The sequence below is a fragment of the Heteronotia binoei genome, chromosome 2 (assembly GCF_032191835.1).
Source record: "Heteronotia binoei isolate CCM8104 ecotype False Entrance Well chromosome 2, APGP_CSIRO_Hbin_v1, whole genome shotgun sequence".
NCBI lineage: Eukaryota > Metazoa > Chordata > Lepidosauria > Squamata > Gekkonidae > Heteronotia > Heteronotia binoei.
In genome coordinates this window covers 87437118-87458585 of record NC_083224.1, presented here as the reverse complement: position 1 = coordinate 87458585, position 21468 = coordinate 87437118, and the positions used below count along the sequence as shown (strand labels likewise).

General features: G+C 43.8%; 1 protein-coding gene across 1 annotated transcript in view; it reads right to left on the bottom strand.

Moving 5' to 3' along the window:
• The window catches only part of RAB44 (RAB44, member RAS oncogene family), a 43393-nt gene that overhangs the window by 5297 nt on the left and 16628 nt on the right, over nt 1–21468 (bottom strand). Inside the window, exons 8-9 of the mRNA XM_060231525.1 lie at nt 3866–3947; nt 2426–2540 (exon numbers count right to left, since the gene is read on the bottom strand). Of these exons, the coding sequence (XP_060087508.1) occupies nt 2426–2540; nt 3866–3947 (197 nt within the window). The remainder of the gene's footprint in view (nt 1–2425; nt 2541–3865; nt 3948–21468) is intronic.

The window sequence follows — 21468 nt, the reverse complement described above, 5'->3', positions numbered from 1 at the left end:
AAAATAATTCCTTAGACCACACTGGACTTATTTAAAAACATGGTGTGACGGACTCAGGAACTTAGCCTGAGAATTGGAGAACAGGCTTGCAACTATTGGCTGGAACGTTGCCCTAGCAACGAAGAAGTAACAATATAATAATAATAATAATAATAATAATAATAATAATAATAATAATAATAATAATAATAATAATAATAATAATAATAACAACTTTTTATTTATATCCCGCCCTCCCCGCCAAGGCAGGCTCAGGGCGGCTCACAACACATAAATACAATACACAGTAAAACCATAATACACAGTAATTACAATTAGATAAAACCATCATTTAAATCAACTTATATTAATTAACATTATGGTGCTATAACTCATATCTTCTATAAAATTCAGTGGCTAAAAACATCTTCAGCGAATCTATCTTGGCTCAGTATTAAGTGAAGGCCATTTTAAAGAGAAAGGTCTTGCAGGCCCTGCGGAATTAGTCCAAACACTGCAGGGCCCGCACTTCCTCTGGGAGCTGGTTCCACAGTAGTGGAGCTGCAATAAAGAAGGCCCATTCCCGAGTAGTCTTCAATTTGGCCTCCCTTGGCCCAGGGATATTCAGCTGGTTCTTTCCAGCTGACCTCAGCGCTCTCTGGGGTTCATATGGGGAGAGAGAGTCCCTCAAGTAGGCAGGTCCTCGGCCATATAGGGCTTTAAAGGTAATAACCAGCACTTTGTAACGAACTCAGTACACCACTGGCAGCCAGTGCAGCCCGCGCAGCCCCGGCTGTATGTGCTCCCACATGTGTCGGGAGCCCCAACAACAGCCTAGCCGCCATGTTCTGCACCAGCTGCAGCCACCGGGTTCGGCACAAGGGCAGCCCCATGTAGAGGGCTTAGCAATATGAGGTTTGCTTAGCAATAAAACACCTCAGGATTGGAGTCTTAGCTGAGGAGTCTTCGAGTTAGGTCTTCAGAGAAGGAGTCTGAAGGGAAGACTGTGGGCTTAGGCCGGTCAGTTGTATAGGCAACTGGACAAGGGGGCTGAGAGCAGCCAGAGAGGCTGGGCTCCTTGTGGGAGACAGAGCTAGGCAGTCTCTGTCTGAAAGAGAGAGTTTTCAGGCAGTTTGAAACTCTCTGAGGGAGATTTTGCCAGCACATCAGGCAATCTCCATGTACAAACTAGATCACACAAAGACACACTGAAGGGAGAAGTGGATTTTGGTGGTCAGCAGGGTTCCCCAAGACTCAGACCAATAGACTAGCTGTGGGGCTGAGACGCATCAGTATTGAGGGGTGCGAGTCCTGGAAGTTAGTTAGTGGAGTGTCTGTGAGGGAGAAAATACTGGCACCAGTTAGGAGTTCTATATGTGTGTGTGAGGAGTGATTGTGGTTTGTTATTTTTATGATTCGGCATAGCCGAAGCCTAGGGCTAAACAACTGAAGTAGCAGCACTCTGAGTGCCCAGAAGGCACAGCCTGCCTGAAGTAGAATCTAGTAGGATTCTGAAGCCTGCCTGTTTGTTATGTTAAAGATCTTCTGCCAAAGTTATTATATTTTACCTCAGCCTGATAAAATCTCTACTCTCAGTAATTGATTTATTCTGCCATCCATCTGCCAACTGAATTGCCTTTTAAGTATTGAACAGATATAATCAATATTATTTTTGATCCCTCTCCCTTGCCTTTTTGTTATCCAAAAAATATTTTTGTGGTTTTTGAATTTTAAAACAGTCTGGTGCCTATTATTTTGGGGCCTGACAGGATTTCTGTGAGTGTGACTGAGGGACTGAGGGAAGGTGACTGGGGAGAAATTTAAAGTGGTCGCCTTCCCATGTAGGCTATGACCGGCTCTCTCACACATGGGTTTACCCTCCTCCTGTCTATACAATCAGGGGATACCAAGTATTATTATACATTTTTTCATGACATTGAATAAAGAGAACAGGTTGTTGCTCCTGCACTTAAAACAAACACACACACAGTTCCAGGAATTGCCTCCTTGCTATTTTCTTTAGCAACACTATAGTCTTACATGTAGATCTTGCTATTTATGTAACAAGGTGGAGTCTGCTAATATATCTCATGGTGAAATGCCCATCCTATTATCTTGCTGTTAGCCTTTGTTATAGTCACCATGTTCTGAAAAAGAATTGCTAAAGCATACATTTGTCCTACTGTATCCAAATATGTTCTCCCACTGTTGCAACAATACATACAACAGTAGAACAGCACATCCATAATACAGTGGGGCAAGTTGTTGCCAATTTCCTGTTCCAGCAAACTCCATTCCCTTCCCCACCCCCCCACCGCTGTTTGTGAAAGTTCCCTGACCTCAAGAGCAGAATTCCAGGGGGTTGAAATGGGAGGCAGGAAAGTCCTTTTCCATGACCACTTTACTTGCAGTACTTTGGATCCAACCTAGTATCCTTGATCCTTACCTGGATACAACTTAACCAGTACCGCACATCTGCAAAACTATTTTCTGAGGTGATGTCATACATCAGCACCACACCATCAGCCTTTCGGAATAACTGCTTGGTGACACTGTGGTATCTGTCAGGGAAGATTTCTCTTGGTAGTTACAAACATCCTATACATGATTTTTTTACTTGCCCTCCAAAAAAGACTGAATGTTTGTTTAATTAACTCTGAAAACCATCCTGCCCTTTCAAATAGATGATGATGATAATGATGTCAAACCTCAGAATAAATTAACATGGCCACTTGGTTTCACTTATGGATAACTTTTCTCCCAACCAATATATTGTCTGAAAGCTACTTGAAACACCATGAACTATGACTCATATCCCTATCAATGTCACATGGCAAACATGGATATGGGAGGATACTCAAAATAACATTTCTGCACCTAATCCAAGTTCTAAATCAAAGTCCTGTGCAGAAGAATGTCATGTGCATCATATAATACATTGTAAATAGGAATTGACAGACAAGGATTTTATCTCCCTATATCTTCAATCTGTATGCAGAACATATCATAAGGAAAACTGGATTAGTTTCAAATAAAGGTGGAGTGAAAACTGGTGGAAGTCACATTAACAATGTGAGATATGCAGATGACACCACATTACTGGCAGAAAATAGTGGAGACTTCAAACGATTCCTGATGAAGACTAAAGCAGAAGGTGTCAAAGCAGGATTACAGCTGAACATCAAGAAGACCAAAGTAATTACTACTGGGGAATTACACAACTTTAAGGTTGACAATGAAAAAATGGAAATTATTCAAGGTTTTCTGCATCAACTAAAATGGAGACTGCAACCAAGAAATGAGAAGACTGAGAATGGGAAAGGCAGTCATTTAGGCGCTAGAAAAGACGATAACAAATCAAGCCTGAACTCTCCCTAGAAGCTAAAATGACTAAATTGAGGCTATTGTACTTTGGTCCCAAATAGAAATGTGTCTTCATGTATCTCTTGCAGGTTTCTGTAGCTATGACTGATACTGTATCATTGCTAGGACAACAAAAGCCCTCCCTAAATTCAAAGCAAACATACAAATATGACTATTATGGGCCTATAATTTTTTAAAACTATTTTACTTAGCTATTTAACATCAAATGCCTTTCTTGCTTAAGAACATAAGAGCCTTTCTTAATCGGACCTGTGTCCATCTAGTTCAACATCCTGTCACACACAGTGGACAAGCAGTTCCTCTTGAGGGCCAAACAAGCAGCGCATAGAGGCTGAGGCCTTCCTCTGATGTTGCCTCTTGGCACTGGTACTCAGAAGTTGACTGCCTCTGAATGTGGAGGCTCTCTTTAGTCACAGAAAAAAAACTTAATACAGTTTTCAAAGTGTATAATCAAATACTTCTTCCTTGGCTATTTCCTCCCCAGCACCTAGATGTTTCCTACCTTTCCTGACCAGCTGTGTCCCATAGCCGCAAAGCGAAGCATTTATAATCCACAAAGAGGTTTTTGATCCGATAGTCCATTCCTAGGGAATACAATATAACAATTTACAATGCAATTCTATTTGAGTCTTGAACAGCTTCCAAGAACTGAAGTATGCAAACTGAGGAGTTAGTGATAAGAAAGAACACCACACTTCTTTGAGTGCTCCTATCACTGAATTTTACAGAGATAGGCTAACACAATGCTGAAGAAATTTGTCAGTGCTATTATCTGGATTTGTAGGCCAAAAGCCTGATGTGAAGAAGTGAAATGGACTTCTTCCATGTAGGAGTTGTTTAACCATCTTGCTGTATATTTTGTATAACAGGCCCAGAGCCAACCTGGGACTGGAAGACCCTGCTATTATGAAATAAACTGACAATTCCCATAGGTTAGATTCTGCCATCTCTTCCACTGGGATAAGAGGGAGGAGACACTCATTTTAACTCCAAAATTTAAATGTTAGGGATCATGGGACCTAAGTGAACAAAAAGCCACATGGAACAAGACTGTGGTGAGGAAGGGAATTGGCGAAGAAGATTCCCTACATTGCCCTCTTGAGCCAGCAGAAAAGCTGGTAGGAACCAACCCTCTTATGTGGAAGGGATACTCTTCTCTGTTGTATTTCTTTACAATCTCACACCACACAGATTAGAACACAGCTACCATTTCTGCTGTTCTATGCCAAAGATAGTGGCCATTGCACAGAAAATCAAAAGTTTCATGGCACTTTAAAAATTAACAGATTTATGAAAATATGTGTCATTAAAAACTATTAGTGTTATACCAGATAATCCTGTCTTATTATGGCATCAACAGACTTAACACTGCTGTCCTTCTGGAATTTATCATCCCAGAGACAAAAAGACAAGACCTGACACAAAGCTGCTATCTAAGTAGTAAAAACATAACACAGATAGGCCATGAATCTCTATGAGACCAGCTCTATTTGTTTCAAAGCTGTTGCCAACCAAAGAGCCACCTGAAACTGGAAACATGAAGTATCAATCAAACTTGTAGCCACTAGGGCTCCCAGCCTCTAGATAGGAATGGAGAAAAAAACCATTAGGCTCTGTGTAAAATCAGCTAAACAGCACCTCTTAACACGATAATATTGATGCATGTCTTCAAAAAAATCTGGTCAACACTTTTATGATGCAAATACGGTTTGTTCTTCTATGAAAGCAATAAGCCTTAGGAAAGAGTGGATTGACCCAAATTCATATGCCATGCATCCACGAAAAACCTTCATCAGCCGCATACACATGAAGTATTGGCAGCAGACTGATCAATAGCACAGCAGGTTTAATCGATTTAATTTCCCTGTTTCGCTTTAACGCTTTATCTCAGCCAAAGCTTATTCACATTCCAAAACACATCTCACTACATTTTACCAACACTTTACTCTCATACTCAGTAGAATCAAGATACTTTCGTATGTTGCTTTCTTAGAAGAATAAACCCCGTATTTTCATCATAAAAGTGTTGACCAGATTTTTTTGAAGACATCAATATTATTGTTAAGAGGTGCTGTTTAGCTGATTTTACACGGAGCCTGATAGTTTTTTCTCCATTCCTTTCTTCCATGTGACTTTTTTGTGTTTGCTTAGCCTATAGATAGGGCCTGGAGTTCTCCCAGAGTTATTAATCTTCTGACTACAGCAATCAGTTTTCCTGGAGGAAATGGCAGCTTTGAAATTTGGACTTCATGGCATCACATCCCTGTTGAATGCTCTATCCTCCACAAGCTCTGTCCTCCCTAGACAGTCCCCCTAATCTCCAGGAATTTCCCAAGCCAGAGTTGTCAGCCCTAACCTACTGTGGAGCAATTTAGTGTGTTTTGTTGGGCAAGGAAGAACATAAACAAAAAAGAGACTGTGACCTTTTCCACACAAGGTTTAGTGCTGCTTTGACGTGGGTTTTTCCCCACTTCCCAACAGTATTGTGGCGTATTTGTGCACCTCTTAGGTTCATACTACACTGGACTTCCGGGGAGGAAAATGGCGAGCTGAGTTGTCTCTCACATCGGGAGCAAGCTGAAGGTCTTGTTCAGGGTAGTGGAGGGCAAATCAAAGCCCACTGCCTACCTTTCTCAGTGAGAGAAAGGTCCAAGACTTGCACTAAAAACTTTGGAAGAGATTTACCTTGGCTGAAAAGGAGCCCTGTAGAGGGTTCCTTTGAGGCTTTGAGGGGTCTCAGAAGTTTGCATAGTTATCGTCTGCAAGATCTTTCAGAGTCATTGATTTGGCATAAGCTCGTCAGGATCCTAACCTTCTGGGACAATTCTAAACAACTAAAGTTTTGGAAGACCAGTGGAACTTGGATAAGTGAAGAAAAAAAGGTACAAAAGCTCTTTTTTCACTCCGGAGCTATTTACAGATTAAAGGGACATATTAAAGGTGGGAAGAAGGGGAAAATATAAAGCTTGCAATTAGAAGAAAGAAATGGAGAAGTTTGGACTGTTTTAATACAAAAGACAGTGTTAAAAACTGCTAAAATTTGAAAAGAGAACATAGTTTTGTCTACTTGCGGTTTGCAGTTTGTGAAAAGTAAAAGCCACGTTGCATTGGAATATACTGGAACAGTTCTGCAACTCTTCTGAGCAAGACAGGAAGTGCGTCAAGTATCGTGAGATTTCCATGAGAGTTGAAGTTGACAGAGACAGGAAGCAGTAAAGGAAAAAGCCTACTCTACATCATAGAGAAACATCGGCAGCCATTGCTGGGAGGTCCAATTTAAAACATTGTTTTAAAAAGATTTGGGACTCTAAAAATTGACAGAATCGACGGGGAAAAGGCTAAGAAGACAAGAACTATTGACTACATTACTAGTGGGCTCCTGGGGTGACTTTAAAAGGGGGAAAAAAATTTTAAGGGGAAAAAATCGCGGCCGCCATTTTGGAATTTTTGAAGACTTTTTTGATAAATATCTTGGCTTTGGAGGCTCAGAAACCAGCGAAATTAGGCTTGCTGGAAAGGGCAAGCTCTGCTCTATTGAACCGGACTGTCAGATTTCAAATTGGTGAAGTCAAAAATTTCATCATTTTTTTAAAGGGGAATTTTTTTAAAAAAATCTATATCTGGGCCTGGGAAGCTCAGAAGAAAACAGAACAAAGTTTAAATAAGAGAGAAAATTTAGACCTTTTGACCTTGGTAGCCAAATTTGTAAATTGTGAGACGGAAATTTTTGGTATTTTTATTTTATCTCCCTGTTCCTTGCCTAAATGTCAGAGCCCAGGCAGACCCGAACAAGAGCCCTCTCATTAGAAAAAATGCAGGACCAAATGGAGGCTATGGAAGCCAGGATTATGAAAGGAGTTAAGAAAATGATGGAAGAAATGAAGGAAGAACTTGTCACAGTAATTAAAAAAGAAGTGGATGAGCTCAAAGACCAAATTGGGAAAATAGACAAGAAAGTACAGGAAGTGGAGGAGAAAGTTAAAATACATGATACCACCTTGCTGAAAGTCCAAGAAAAAGTGACGATCCACAAATGCAAATTAATGGAAAATCAGATACGCTTGAGAGGAGTACCTGAGGAAGAGAATGATGATCTGAAAGGATATATGATAAACATAATTGCAGAATTCTTAGAAGAAGACCCTGACAAGACTAAGAGCATGTATGATCACATGTATAGAGTCAATTCGTTATATGCCAAAAAAAACAACTTACCAAGAGATGTTGTTGTAAGATTTATGACAAAGGAAATGGTGGGAAGGATTATGAAGAAAAACTTTGAACAGTCATTGATAGTAAGAGGTAGCAGAGTGAGAATTATGAAGGAGCTACCCAAAGAAGTGATAAATGACAGGAGAACATATAAAAAGTTGACAGAAAAATTGAAAGACAATGGCACAAGGTACAGATGGATAATCCCCGAGGGTTTGAGCTTTGAACTTCAGGGGAAGAGAGTAACAATTACAAATGCCAGAGAGTTGAGGAGATTTTTTGAAGAAAATAAAGAATTTGCACCATGATGGATTACAAATTATTGTCTTGGAATGTTAATGGACTAAATTCACCACAAAAAAGAAGGGCAACTTTTCATTGGATTAAGAAGCAAAATTGTAATATAATTTGTTTGCAAGAAGTCCACATCAAACAAAAGGATTATAAATTTTTATGGAACAAACAATTGGGAAGGGAATTTTTTTCATTAGCTGAACAGAAAAAAAGGGGAGTAGTTTTTTATATTAAACAGGACTTGGAGCCAAAACTGGTGTTTAAAGATAAAGATGGAAGATTTGTAGCAGTGGAAATAACATCAAATGGGAAAAAAACGCTGTTATTGGGACTATATGCACCTAATGGTGCAAAAGATGCTTTTTTAAAAGACATTATACAAAAACTAGATGAGTTGACCTACGATCAAATACTCTTAATGGGAGATTTTAATGGAACAGTTGAGAACTCATTGGATAGATCTGGAGGGAAAAAAAATAGTGGGAAAGAAGGGAAATTGCCAAAGTCTTTTTTTGAACTAGTCAAACAGGAAAATTTGGAAGACATATGGAGAAAGTTTAATCCTGAAGTGCGGGATTATACTTTTTTTTCTGCAAGACATAAGACTTTTTCTAGAATTGACATGCTGTGGGGAATTAGAGACTTTGGCCTTACAACAAGGAAGATAGATATTTTGCCTAAAATTGGTGCTGACCATAACCCAATAATGTGGATTACAAAATTGTCCAAAAGACTGAGAAGATGGAGACTGAATGAAGATTTGCTACAGAACAAAGGAACAGTGACTTTCCTAGGAAAAGAAACTAAGGAATTTTTCCAAGTGAATGATAAAGAAGATATTGACTTCCAGACGGTCTGGGATACTTATAAAGCAGTAATGAGAGGGTTGTTGATTACTTTGAACAACAAAGATAAAAGGGAAAAAGAAAAACAATTATTGGACATTCAAAATGAAATAAAGAAAAAAGAAGGAGAGCTGAGGAAAAGACCAGGGAAAAAGAAGATTCTAAGGGAAATTTCAATATTGCAAACTCAATTAAGACATTTACTAAACAAAGAAGTGGAATGGAATTTGAAAAGGCTTCAGCAGAAATCGTTTGAAGGAGCAAATAAGACGGGGAAATACTTGGCGTGGCAGCTGAAAAAAAAGAGGGAAAATAAAACAATTAGTAGAATTGTGATAGATGGAAGAGATGTAGTTACTCAAGAGGGAATAAAAAGAGAATTTTTTAAGTATTATGCCAAGTTGTTTAAAGGTGCTGAAGTGAAGAGAAAAAAGATAGATGAATATTTACAGAAAATAAAAATTGAGCCTTTAACTGAAAATATGAGAAAAATTTTGAATGACCCAATTGAAAAAATAGAAATTGAAGCAGCAATTAATGTGATGAAGAATGATAAAGCTCCCGGGCCAGACGGTTATACAGCTAAATATTTTAAAATTTTTAAAGATGAATTAATACCAAAATTACAGAAGCTGATGAATGTAATAAGAGCTAAAGGGAAGGTACCAAATACATGGAAGGAAGCTGTTATTTTTTTGATACCTAAAGAAGGAAGAGACGATACAAATGTGAAAAATTATAGACCAATTTCACTTTTGAACAATGATTATAAAATATTTACAAGAATTCTGGCGGAACGACTTAAGCAATATCTGATAAATTTTATAAAGGAGGACCAAGCTGGTTTTCTTCCCAAAATGCAAATAAGAGACAATATTAGAACTGTTGTAAATATTGTAGAATACTATGAAAGACATCCAGAAAAGGAAGTAGCACTATTCTTTGCGGATGCAGAAAAAGCATTTGACAATTTAAATTGGGACTTCATGTTTGCAGTGATGGAAAAAATGGAGCTTGGAGAAAGTTTTATAAGAATGATAAAGGCAATATATTTTGAACAAAGGGCAAGGTTGTGCATCAATGCAGATCTTACAGACGAAATGAAAATTAGTAAAGGTACTAGACAAGGCTGCCCGCTTTCGCCATTGTTGTTCATAATGACTCTTGAAATTTTACTGATGCAGATCCAAGATGAAAAAGATTTAGAGGGACTACAAATAAAAGGGTATACCTATAAATATAGAGCATTTGCGGATGATATAATGTTTATAAATGAAAATCCCTTACAAGCTACACCGTTGTTGTTAACGAGAATACAAGAGTTTGGGGAGTTGGCGGGACTTTACATAAACAAAGAAAAATCAAAAATTTTATGTAAGAATATGCAGAAAAATAGACAACAAGAACTACAAAGACTAATGGGTTGTGAAGTTACCTCTAAGGTAAAATACCTAGGGGTAGAGATAACAATGAAAAATATTGATCTGTTTAGGAACAACTATGAAAAGCTCTGGCGTAAAATAGAAAAAGATATGCTAAAGTGGAACAAGCTCAATTTGTCATTGTTGGGCAGAATAGCTGCAGTAAAAATGAACATCTTACCAAGGATTATGTATTTGTTTCAAACCATCCCCATTGTGAAAGATGCTAAGCAATTTGATAAATGGAGAAGAAAAATTTCGGAATTTGTGTGGGCCGGGAGGAAACCTAGAATTAAAATGAAAGTCCTGATAGATGCAAAAGAGAGAGGTGGGTTTCAATTACCAGATTTGAAACTGTATCATGAAGCAATTTGTTTAGTATGGTTGAAAGAATGGATAACGCTATTAAATAAAAAACTTCTAGTGTTAGAAGGCCATGGAAAAAAATTCGGCTGGCATGCCTACTTGTATTATGGGAAAAAGAAGATGGATGATCTTTTCTCTCACCATTATATAAGGAGCAGCTTACTAAATGTGTGGATAAAGTACAAGAAATATGGCGATGAGAGAAGACCTTTGTGGATAGTGCCGGCTGAAGTGATAAAGTTAACGGCCAAAACAGTTAAGGAAAAACAACTATCATACAACCAACTACTAAAAATACAAAGTGGGAAAATAGAACTGAAAACTGCAGAAGAATTGAATTATAAATATGATTGGTTTCAAATGCAACAAATAAAAAGCTTGATGGAGAATGATATCAAAGCTGAAGGAATAAGGAAAGAGCAAACAGAAATGGAAAGAGTTCTGCTTGGAGATAATGAGAAATTAATTTCAAAAGTGTACAAATTACTTTTACAATGGACTACAGAAGATGAAGTAGTGAAATCTCAAATGATAAAATGGGCAATTAATGTAAATAAAGAAATAAAGATGGAATCTTGGGAATATCTGTGGAAAAACTCTATGAAACTCGCAACATGTCATAGCATTAAAGAGAACTGTTGATGTATAGATGGTATATGACTCCAAAAAAATTAGCAAAGATGAACAATAAGATGCCAGATAGGTGCTGGAAATGTAAAAAGCATGAAGGTTCTTTCTACCATATGTGGTGGACTTGTGAAAGAGCTAAAACGTTTTGGCAGATGATTCAACAAGAGATATCTAAGATCCTGGGATATGAATTTAACAAAGAAGCAGAGACTTTTCTGCTGGGATTACAAATGGAAAAATTTCCAAAAGAAGATAGAACTTTAATATGGTACTTGCTCTCAGCTGCTAGGACATTGTATGCGCAGTTGTGGAAGCAAGAAAAAATACCAGAAAAATGGGACTGGACTATAAAAGTTATGTCATGGAGTGAAATGGACAAATTAACAAGAAAACTAAGAGACTGCGATTTAGAACTTTTTAATCGGGAGTGGAAGAAATTCAGAAGATATGTAGAAAAAGAGTGGAAAATAAAAGGACATTGGACAATTTTTGATGATTAAGACTTTTAAGACAAGAATATAACTTTTGAAGGGGGGATCCTTTTCTTTATCAATTTTTGTTTTTTCTTGATAGTTAAAGGTACCTTTAATATCTGTTTTTTTCAAAAAAAATAACACTGGCAGGGGTCAAGTATTGGGGGAGGGGTGGGAGAAAAGTAAGATGTGGGGTAGAATGATGTTTTTTTTGTTTTTTTTATCTTAAGCTTTTTATAAGTTGTAGATATAGTTCTACTACCATATGTTACTAATAAAATTGTTTATACAAAGGTTCATACTACACTTAATAATGTCCTTTGCAACTGGATTTTTGCTATTCTTTCACAGTAAATATCTAATTGCAAAATGCATTATTTAGTATATTTTTATTTAGTATATTATTTAGTATGCACCTTTAGTTTTCCCAAGCTCTTCTCCATGCTTTCTCAAAACTGCGTTGATGCAAAGTTTTGGGAAAGATCACAGCAAAGCCTGGATAGCTGCTGGGTGTATGCAAAAGTTTGAATTTTTCCAATCCCCCACACACAACATCAATTTTCCCTGTCCCTGTTCCCACAGTGACTATGTCCTCCATCCACCACAGTGAGACCTTTTGTTTCTTCTTAATCAGCAACTGATTATACTACAATCTGTATGTCAGTTTCTCTTAATTCCCAGCATTCATTTTTTTTTAAAAATGTAAGTATCTAGCATCTTTCATTGTGAAGATACAAGGGCAAATGATATATCTGCAAAGAAAGGGGTTACAGACACCCTTGAAAAAAAGCTGGGAATTCAGAGAACCTGTTCCACAGATTGTTATATCATTATATTCAACTGCTGACCTTTTTAAACAAAAAAAAATTAAGGCTGCGGGGAGGATGAAATGGCCACTGCCAGGAAATAGAGGCAGGGAAAATCCAGGAAACCTGCCATGTGGAAGCCCTGTAGCTGCTGCATTTTATCAGCAGAATGTAACTAACCATCAAAATTATATTATTTCACAGAAGATATTAAATTATAAATTATTTTACAACACGCCAAGAATATACTTTTTTCAGCGCATAAAAAATGGACTTCACAGAAACAATAATCCAAAATGTATTCATTCTTATATTGTTATAACTAGGCTCGGCCCCTTCCCAGCCAAGCCGGCATTGCCGGCGCTCAGGCTGGGGGCCGCCTTTGCCCCCGCGGAAGAATGAGAGCAGAGATTGACAGCCCCAAACCATTCAGGGCTTGAGCTGGGCGTGGCGCCAGGGCTATATAAGCCCTGGCCCCGCCTGGACTGAGTGAGGCTGTCTTCTTGGCTCTCTCTCGGAGAGCCTCGTGCATGAGCAGCAGTTTTTCCAGCCTTTGGAGCGTCATGGATCTGTTGTGGCAGCATGGGTCGGTGCATCGGCTGGAGGCGCAGGCATGGCAGCGCGAGCGGCCGGTGATCATTCCAGATGGAGCGCGGTTTGGCTTCGGGCGCAAGGGGCTGGTAGCGCAAGCGGTTGTGGCTCGCTGGGAGTCTTTTACGGGGGCGGGTAGGCTGTGTGTGGTTCGCAGCGGCCAGGCTTGGCCCGCCGCGCGGGCGGTTGTCCCATACAGAGTAGGGGGCCTCATGTTCGTTTGAAAGCGCGTGCAGTGGCCATTTTAACAGGCGGGTGGCCCTCCCCCCCCCTCCTTTTTTATCCCGGCTCTGGAAGCTTCAGATTCTACAAGCGCTTGCGGCGGCAATTCCTTAGCCGGCAGTCCTTGGGCGGCAAGTGGTGGCTTCGTGCCCTACTCCGGTCACGCGGCGGCCAGTTCCTTTGAGGCCGTTTTGGGCGGCAAGGAGAGCGCATGCGGCGGCCATTTTATTTGAGGCCGTTTGGGCGGCAAGGAGAGCGCACGTGGCGGCCATTTTATTTGAGGTCGTTTGGGTGGCAAAGAGGGAGCATGCGGCGGCCATTTTCTGGGGCCGTTATAGCGGCCATTTTAGGCAGGGCTAATAGTCTCGCAGTGGGCCCGGGACGAAGCACTTTCTAGTGAGCGGAGGCGCTTTAGGGAACCCCCTGGTATAACCAGCTGCCTGACATTGCCAGCTACCTTGCTGGTCGGGTTGAAGGGGTACATCCCTGCCTGCGATCTTGTAGAGAGGTGAGGGGGAGTAGCCCTCTTTATTTGCTGCCCCCACAAAAGGGTCAAGTTATCAATATGACACCCAAGAAGGGTCAGGATAAAGGCAAGGGCAAACAGCCCGCATGCCCACCTCGCGTGCATCCGCCTGAGGACCATGGTCAAGGGGAACAGGTCCGTCTGGCCCTTATTAGACAAGTGGAGGCATTAGAGCAGCAACGGCTCGCAGTAGGGGCTCCCATTTGGCAGGGGCGTTGTCGCGCTTCAGGGCGGTCAACGTGCCTTACGTTTGAGGCGGAGATGCTTGCGCGACTGTCTGCCTTGCAGGGCGGAGTGTCGGCGCCTGATCCGCAGCCGGAGCCGGAAGAGGAGGAGGACCCTGGCGAGGGACCATCGGGTGGACAGCCGAGCGGAGGCGTTTATGGTGGCGGTCTTCTGCAGTCTCCGGATGGTGGTGGAACTCCTGATGATGATGGGGATAAGTCTTTTGAACAGCGGAATCCAGGTTGGCCCTGGGGACATATTCAGAATCCGGTTTTGGGGGGGGGGGAATTGGGGCATAGGTCAGCTTGGCACACCCGCCATCCAGTGGGGAGGCAGGCTGACCTGGCCTTGGGGCATACAGAGCTCAGTCACCCAGGGGCCTGGTTTAGCTAGTGCGGGCTTACAGGCAGCGGGTTTACAGGCAGTCACGGCGACTCCTGCAGCTCCCGCAGCGCCACTTCCCCAAGGGGTGCTGCCTTGGGGTGGGCAGCAAGTTGCCCAGATACAAGCAATGTGCCCTACTGGGTTTGGAGGCGGGTGGTTTTATTTATTTATTTATTTATTTATTTATTACTTTACATTTATATCCCGCCCTCTCCGCAAGCGGACTCAGGGCGGCTTACAGTATCATAAAAACAATCAATTCCATAAAACATATAAAACCATAAAACATTTATCAAGTTAAAAACTAGTATGCACCTAACTCTTATGCTAACATCCCATGCCACGCGTTCCCATACGGTGACACCTCGTTGCCTTTGGGAGATCATTTGACGGGAACTACCCATGATAAGATCTTGCGCGGTGAGTACGTGGATGTGTTCGGCCTTCTCTATAGAGAGCTCGAGAAGAAAAGCAAAGATGAGCTCGATGAGAAGGACAAGGAGAAGCTGAAACGCCGAAAGGTCGACAGGACCTGGGCAAATTGGCTGCCTGGCTTCTTAATCTATGCGGGGGTTATTGCCAGGGCACAACCTGCCCATGCAGCCGCCCTTTTTCAATATATCGACATTATTTACAGAGATTATACGGACTTCGTCGGTGCAGCATGGCTGCAATACGACGAAGCCTTCCGTATGAGGGCGGCTGTGAACCCGGGGTTGCCTTGGGACCAAGTCAGCCAGCAGCTTTGGCTGCAGCTGATGTCCCCAGCGAAGCCTAATGCCGGGGACAGGTCCGACAGTGGACATTTAGTCCAAAAGCAACAGCAGCAGATCACTGCAGGTGCCCACTCGTCGGCGGGCCAGCCGGTTCAATCCCGGCTGCTATGTTGGGAGTTCGCTTCCAAGGGAGTGTGCCCCAGGAAGCACTGCAAGTTCAAGCACGAGTGCCCGCTGTGCAGCGGGCCTCATGAGCAGTCCACCTGCAGTAGGTCTAAGCCTAAAGGTTGGCTCAAACGCCCCGGGGGAGGTGGTAGCAGTCAGCAGCCACCTGGAAAAGGGTCCCAGCCCCATTCGGCTGAAGGTCCTCAATAATTTATTGAAGAAATACCCACGCAAGGCCGATGGGCAATATTTGTGGGAGGGGTTTTCCTTCGGGTTTAGGATTCCTTACCAGGGGCCGAGGGCCCCTTGTTCGGCTCCCAACCTTAAGTCAGTGGCGGGTCTCGAACATATTGTTCGAGCGAAGATCGCCAAGGAGTGTCAGGAGGGTAGGGTCCTTGGACCCTTTGATTCGCCTCCGGTCACAACGTTGTGGGTATCTCCCTTGGGGGTGGTGCCTAAGAAGGCTCCGGGAGAGTATCGCCTCATCCATCACCTGTCTTAACCCAAGGGGGCGTCGGTCAATGACGCCATCCCCGAGGAACTGTGTTCGGTGCGGTACACCTCATTTGACCAAGCGGTCAAAGTAGTTCGGGGTTGTGGCATTGGGGCTGAGATGGCGAAATGCGACATCAAGTCAGCATTTCGTCTCTTGCCAGTGCACCCCGAGGATTTCGAGCTCCTGGGTTTTTGCTTTGAGGGCAAATTCTATATGGACCACGGCCTCCCTATGGGTTGCTCGGTATCCTGCGCCGCTTTCGAGCGCTTTAGTTCCTTCATTGAGTGGGTACTGCGGGACAGGACGGGGTGCAATGACACGGCGCATTACCTGGATGACTACCTTCTGGTTGGTCCTCCGGGCACTGGGCAGTGCGCTAGGTTGTTGAGGGCCTTTCAAGAGTTAGCCAGCGAGCTGGGGGTTCCATTGGCGCAGGAGAAGACTGAGGGACCCAGTTCGGTACTTACTTTTCTGGGTATTGAGCTGGACACTCACAAACAGTCTTCTCGGCTGCCAGAGGCGAAAGTAATGGACCTCAGAGCCCAGTTGGCTACGTTGAAAGGTCGGCGCAAGGTTTCGTTGCTGGAGTTGCAACAGGTGGTGGGTCACCTTAACTTTGCGTGCAAAGTGGTTGCACCAGGCAGGGCCTTGTTGCGGCGTCTTTGTGACGCTATGAGACAGTTGCATTCCCCCATCATCGTGTCCGTGTGACCGCAGGAATGTGGGCGGACCTTGAAGTTTGGGAGTTGTTCTTGGACGCGTTCAGTGGCGTTTCCTTTTGGAGGGAGGAGTTGAAGATCGAAGCCGGACTTCCGATCTCCTCGGATGCCTCTGGAACTACAGGGTTTGGTGTGTACTTTAGGGGGCATTGGTGTGCAGAGCAATGGCCTACAGAATGGTTGGACAGCGGGCTCAGCAGGGACCTGACATTTTTGGAATTTTTCCCTATCCTAGTTGCCGTTTGGCTCTGGGGAGTGCAACTGGCCAACCATTCTGTGCTCTTTTGGTGCGATAACATGGCAGTAGTACATGTTATCAACTCCTTGACTTCAAAGTCTCTGCTGGTCATGAACCTGGTTAGATCTTTTACGCTGCGTTGCCTCCGGTTGAACATTTTGTTCATGGCTAGGCATGTGCCCGGGGTCTGCAATGGGGTGGCAGACGCTCTATCTCGCCAACAGATGGAGCGTTTTCAGCAGCTCGCCCCAGAAGCGGACTTGCGGCCGGAGCGGATGCCCTTGGATCTATGGCGGCTTGGGAAGCTGAAGCCGGTAGGGCCATTCAGTTGGCTTTAGCGCCTAGCACGAGAAGGGCTTATGATAGGGCGGCCTCTCAGTTTCGGGAATTTAGGAGGGCTGCGGCGCTGAAGGATTGCTGGCCGATTCCCACGGCTTACATTATGCAATTCAGCGTATATCAGAAACAGAGGGGTTTGGGGTTAAAGACTATTAGAGGCCAACTGGCGGCGTTGGCCTTTATTAGCAAAGCCCATGGGTTTGATGACAGCACGGCTGATTTTAGGATCAGGAAAATGCTGGAGGGTTGGGCCAGGGAGCGTGGCCCGCGCGTGGATGACTGGCAGCCCATCTCCCCTTCTGTTTTGAAGGGGTTGTTTGGCAGCTGGCCGGCCATTTGTTCCTCCCCCTTCGAGGCCGCTTTGTTTCACGCGGCTTCGTTGGTGGCTTTTTTCGGTGCCCTAAGGATCAGTGAACTGGTGATGCAGTCCAAGACTGACATTTCAATGCGGGCGCTCCAGGCGGGAGACGTCAAAATTGGTCAAGGGCAGGTAGTTCTGACGCTACGGCGGTCCAAGACCGATTAATGGAGGAAGGGGTCCGTCATCACTCTTGGACAGTGTGCGGTCCACGAGTTGTGCCCAGTGCTGGCGGTTAGGCAGTATATTCAGTCTAGGGGCTCTGGGGATGGCCCCTTCTTCCGCCATGAGGACGGCTCCCCCCTCACCAAATACCAGTTCTGGGCAGTGACGAGTCGGGCTCTGGCCGCAATAGGCTTGAAGGGAGTCAAATTCGGAACCCATTCATTTCGCATTGGAGCTGCCTCCACTGCTGCTTCAATGGGTTACACGCCAGCTTCTATACAGCGCATTGGGCGCTGGCAGTCGGCGGCCTTTAAGACGTATGTCCGCCCGTTAGGGCCATAAGGGGTGGTGGGTCAGGCGTGGGTGGTATTGCTTTTTAAGTTCACCGGCCTGACACTTTTTTGTCTTACAGGTGCTGTGGCTCGTGGTGAGAGGCGGCGTATTCTCATCTGCGGGCACAGCATGGTGTTCTGGGCCGCCCATCAGGCTCGGCGGTCGTCATTCGGCACCCAGCTGGGCCTCAGTGCATGGGCGGTCGTGGAATGGCTTGGTCAGTGGGGCCTGCGGTGGCCTGGTATTATGCCCCTATTGTTCAGGGAAAGGGCTGCTCCGCCTCCACACATATTGGTTGTTCACTTAGGTGGTAACGACCTTGGGATGCTGCGAGGGAAGGCTCTCTCGCAGCAGGCGCTGGCTGATCTCCGGGAAATTAAACGGAGATGGCCTGGGGTGATCCTTGTGTGGTCAGCAATTCTGCCACACAGGGTGTGGAGGCATGCCCTTTCTCCTGGTGGGATCGAGCGCGCTAGGCGCAAGGCTAATAGGGCACTACAAAAAGCCATGGAGGATGGCTTGGGAATTTTTCTCCCTCATCTGGCCATACGGGTCGATGATGCTGACCTGTATGGGTCGGATGGGGTTCATCTGTCTGAGTTGGGCAACCGGGCCTTTTTGGAGGAGATTCGGCAGGGTTTGCGGTCGGCTCTGGGCCGCCCGTTGGGGCGCTAATGCCTAAGCAGAGGCTTGGCATTGGCGGTGGCCGGGGATGTGTTGGCCACAGTGTTTTCAGGGGAGCACCTATGGCCTAGCACCTTTGGTGCGTGTGGTCTGTATGAACCGCAGATGGGCTACACGGCTCAGTGCGGGGAATGCAGATCACGGTGAGCCTCACCTGGGGTGGATCTTTCCATGGGGGATCAATGCTAGCCCAGGTGGAGAAAGGCTGGAGGCCTGGCCGCTCAGTTACAACCCGAATGCAGCGGGTTTGTGCTGGGGGCAGGGTTGCTCGCCCTTTGGACAAGGCGGGGTCCGTGGGTGACCCCAGGGGCTTGTCTGGTTAGGTCTTATCCCTGCCGAGTTCATAGGTTAATTGAGTTTAATAAAGCGGCCCGGTTTAAACCCAATACTTTGTGTCTGTCTCTTATTTCGACTGGGGGGGCAGGGCTCGGCCCCTTCCCAGCCAAGCCGGCATCGCCGGCGCTCAGGATGGGGGCTGCCTTTGCCCCTGCGGAAGAATGAGAGCAGAGATTGACAGCTCCAAACCATCCGGGGCTTGAGCTGGGCGTGGCGCCAGGGCTATATAAGCCCTGGCCCCGCCTGGACTGAGTGAGGCTGTCTTCTTGGCTCTCTGCCCACCCACCCTCCCTTGGCAGTAAAGGTTTCAACCGGTCGCCTTGTTGGGGGCCAGGTAGGAATTTTTTCATCTCCGCATAATTGGCCCATGTGGAGTTGTTTTTCGCCTACCTTGTACTGCCTTATAGTGTCAGGTTAGGTGGATTGTAAGTTGGTCGCTGGCCGGGGATGTGTTGGCCACAGTGTTTTCAGGGGAGCACCTATGGCCTAGCACCTTTGGTGCGTGTGGTCTGTATGAACCGCAGATGGGCTACACGGCTCAGTGCGGGGAATGCAGATCACGGTGAGCCTCACCTGGGGCGGATCTTTCCATGGGGGATCGATGCTAGCCCAGGTGGAGAAAGGCTGGAGGCCTGGCCGCTCAGTTACAACCCGAATGCGGCGGGTTTGTGCTGGGGGCAGGGTTGCTCGCCCTTTGGACAAGGCGGGGTCCGTGGGTGACCCCAGGGGCATTTCTGGTTAGGTCTTATCCCTGCCGAGTTCATAGGTTAATTGAGTTTAATAAAGCGGCCCGGTTTAAACCCAATACTTTGTGTCTGTCTCTTATTTCGACTGGGGGGGGGGGGAATTCCACCAAACTTATCCCATGGAACAAAAAGCTTGTGGTGAAACAAGCTGAAGAACAATAAACATTTTAAAGAGGTATATAGATGCTCACAGATGCTATCAATTTAAAGACACATACAAGCATTATGGAAGTTGTATCGCTATTACACATTCAAAAAGCATAAATCCATACAAATACAGACTCAATGTAATTTACAAAAACACTGCTCTCGCCACAGGAAGAGTGAATTGTAGGAAAGTTGAGTCTAAGTGCATGAAGAATTGAGTGTGACATGCCCTCCAGAATTACAGTGCATTTCAATAATTCTTTTTCAAAGCCACAGTTAACTAATCATCAGTATTCGGAACTGTATGGTGTTAATAATAAAAAGAAAACAGATAATAAACTGTATAGCACAGACTATAAATTATATACAAAGAATTACACTAAGAAGTTTAAACTTACCCCATGTTTGCAGAACAATTCTTGACAAAAATTAACCACCTTTGTAAATATCGTCTACTGCCTTTTGTCCACCTTGAGGGTTCTTAACAATTACTTCATTATGCTTCTTTTTAAAGATACCAGGTTGTCTAATTAAGTTCAGCTGTTGTGGGAAGCATATTGTTTTAAAGGGATACTAGGTTCTGCCATAGTTCAACACTTTATATGAATGAAGAAAAATTCAATTTAAGATCGAAACCATGAAGCATATAGGCATGTAACTTCAAAATCCAGTATGCCTCCTATCTGAGTAAAACCTTAGAAATATCTTCATTTATATATGGTTGTGGTGAATGTTTATAAATAACATAAAAATGCAAATAATCAGGAGAATATTGTTTTTCATGGAAGTGTGCAACCACAGGAGCTTTTAATGCTCAATTACAAATCCTAGATTTGTGTTCTCGGATTCTTGTTTTTAAAGCCCTTAATGATATTCCAATATATAACAGGTCACACAGACATTTTACTGCATTGACAACCTATTTGGTGTTACAGTTTGAAAAATGATGAAACTTGATCATAAAACCATCTGCTGGGTTTAAAAACTCCTATACTTCCATGGCCAATGGGCAGGCTGCACAATTCCCACATCTGAAATGCCCAGATGTATCAATCGTAAACTAGAATGATATGCAGATCCAATATCTGATCTAATTATCATGTCCCACACATTTTTGGGTTTCCTGAAACCTATTTGGGGTGGTACCTTACAACCAGGGATGTGTGAGACAATATGTCAATATTCAAGGATGGCTTTCTTTTGTGTGTGTGTGTGTGTGTGTCTGCACCTGGAAGTCATGTCAACCTCTGATGATTGACTCCTACTGGGGGCCTGGAGGATATTCAGAGAGGTGGCTGAATAAGCCTGCTCCTGTCCTCTCTACTGGGTATTTCAAGGACAGTCTCCCATCTAAGTACTAACCACAATTGACTCTGCTTAGCTTCCTTACTTTCTGTGAACTCAATTCCGAATTGGATAGTGTCATATCTAACCATGAAACTCTCAGCTACGATTCAGTCTTTGTAAGAAACTCTGTGGAGATAGGTGTATTCTTGTCAATTACATTGACTTTGTATGCATATAGAACAGATTTAAGGTTTTGAATGTGTAATACCGAAACAGCTTCCATAATGCTTGTATGTATCTTTAAATTGCTAGTGTCTATGAGCATCTATATGCCTCTTTAAATGATTTACTGTTCTTCAGCTTGTTTCACCATGAGCTTTT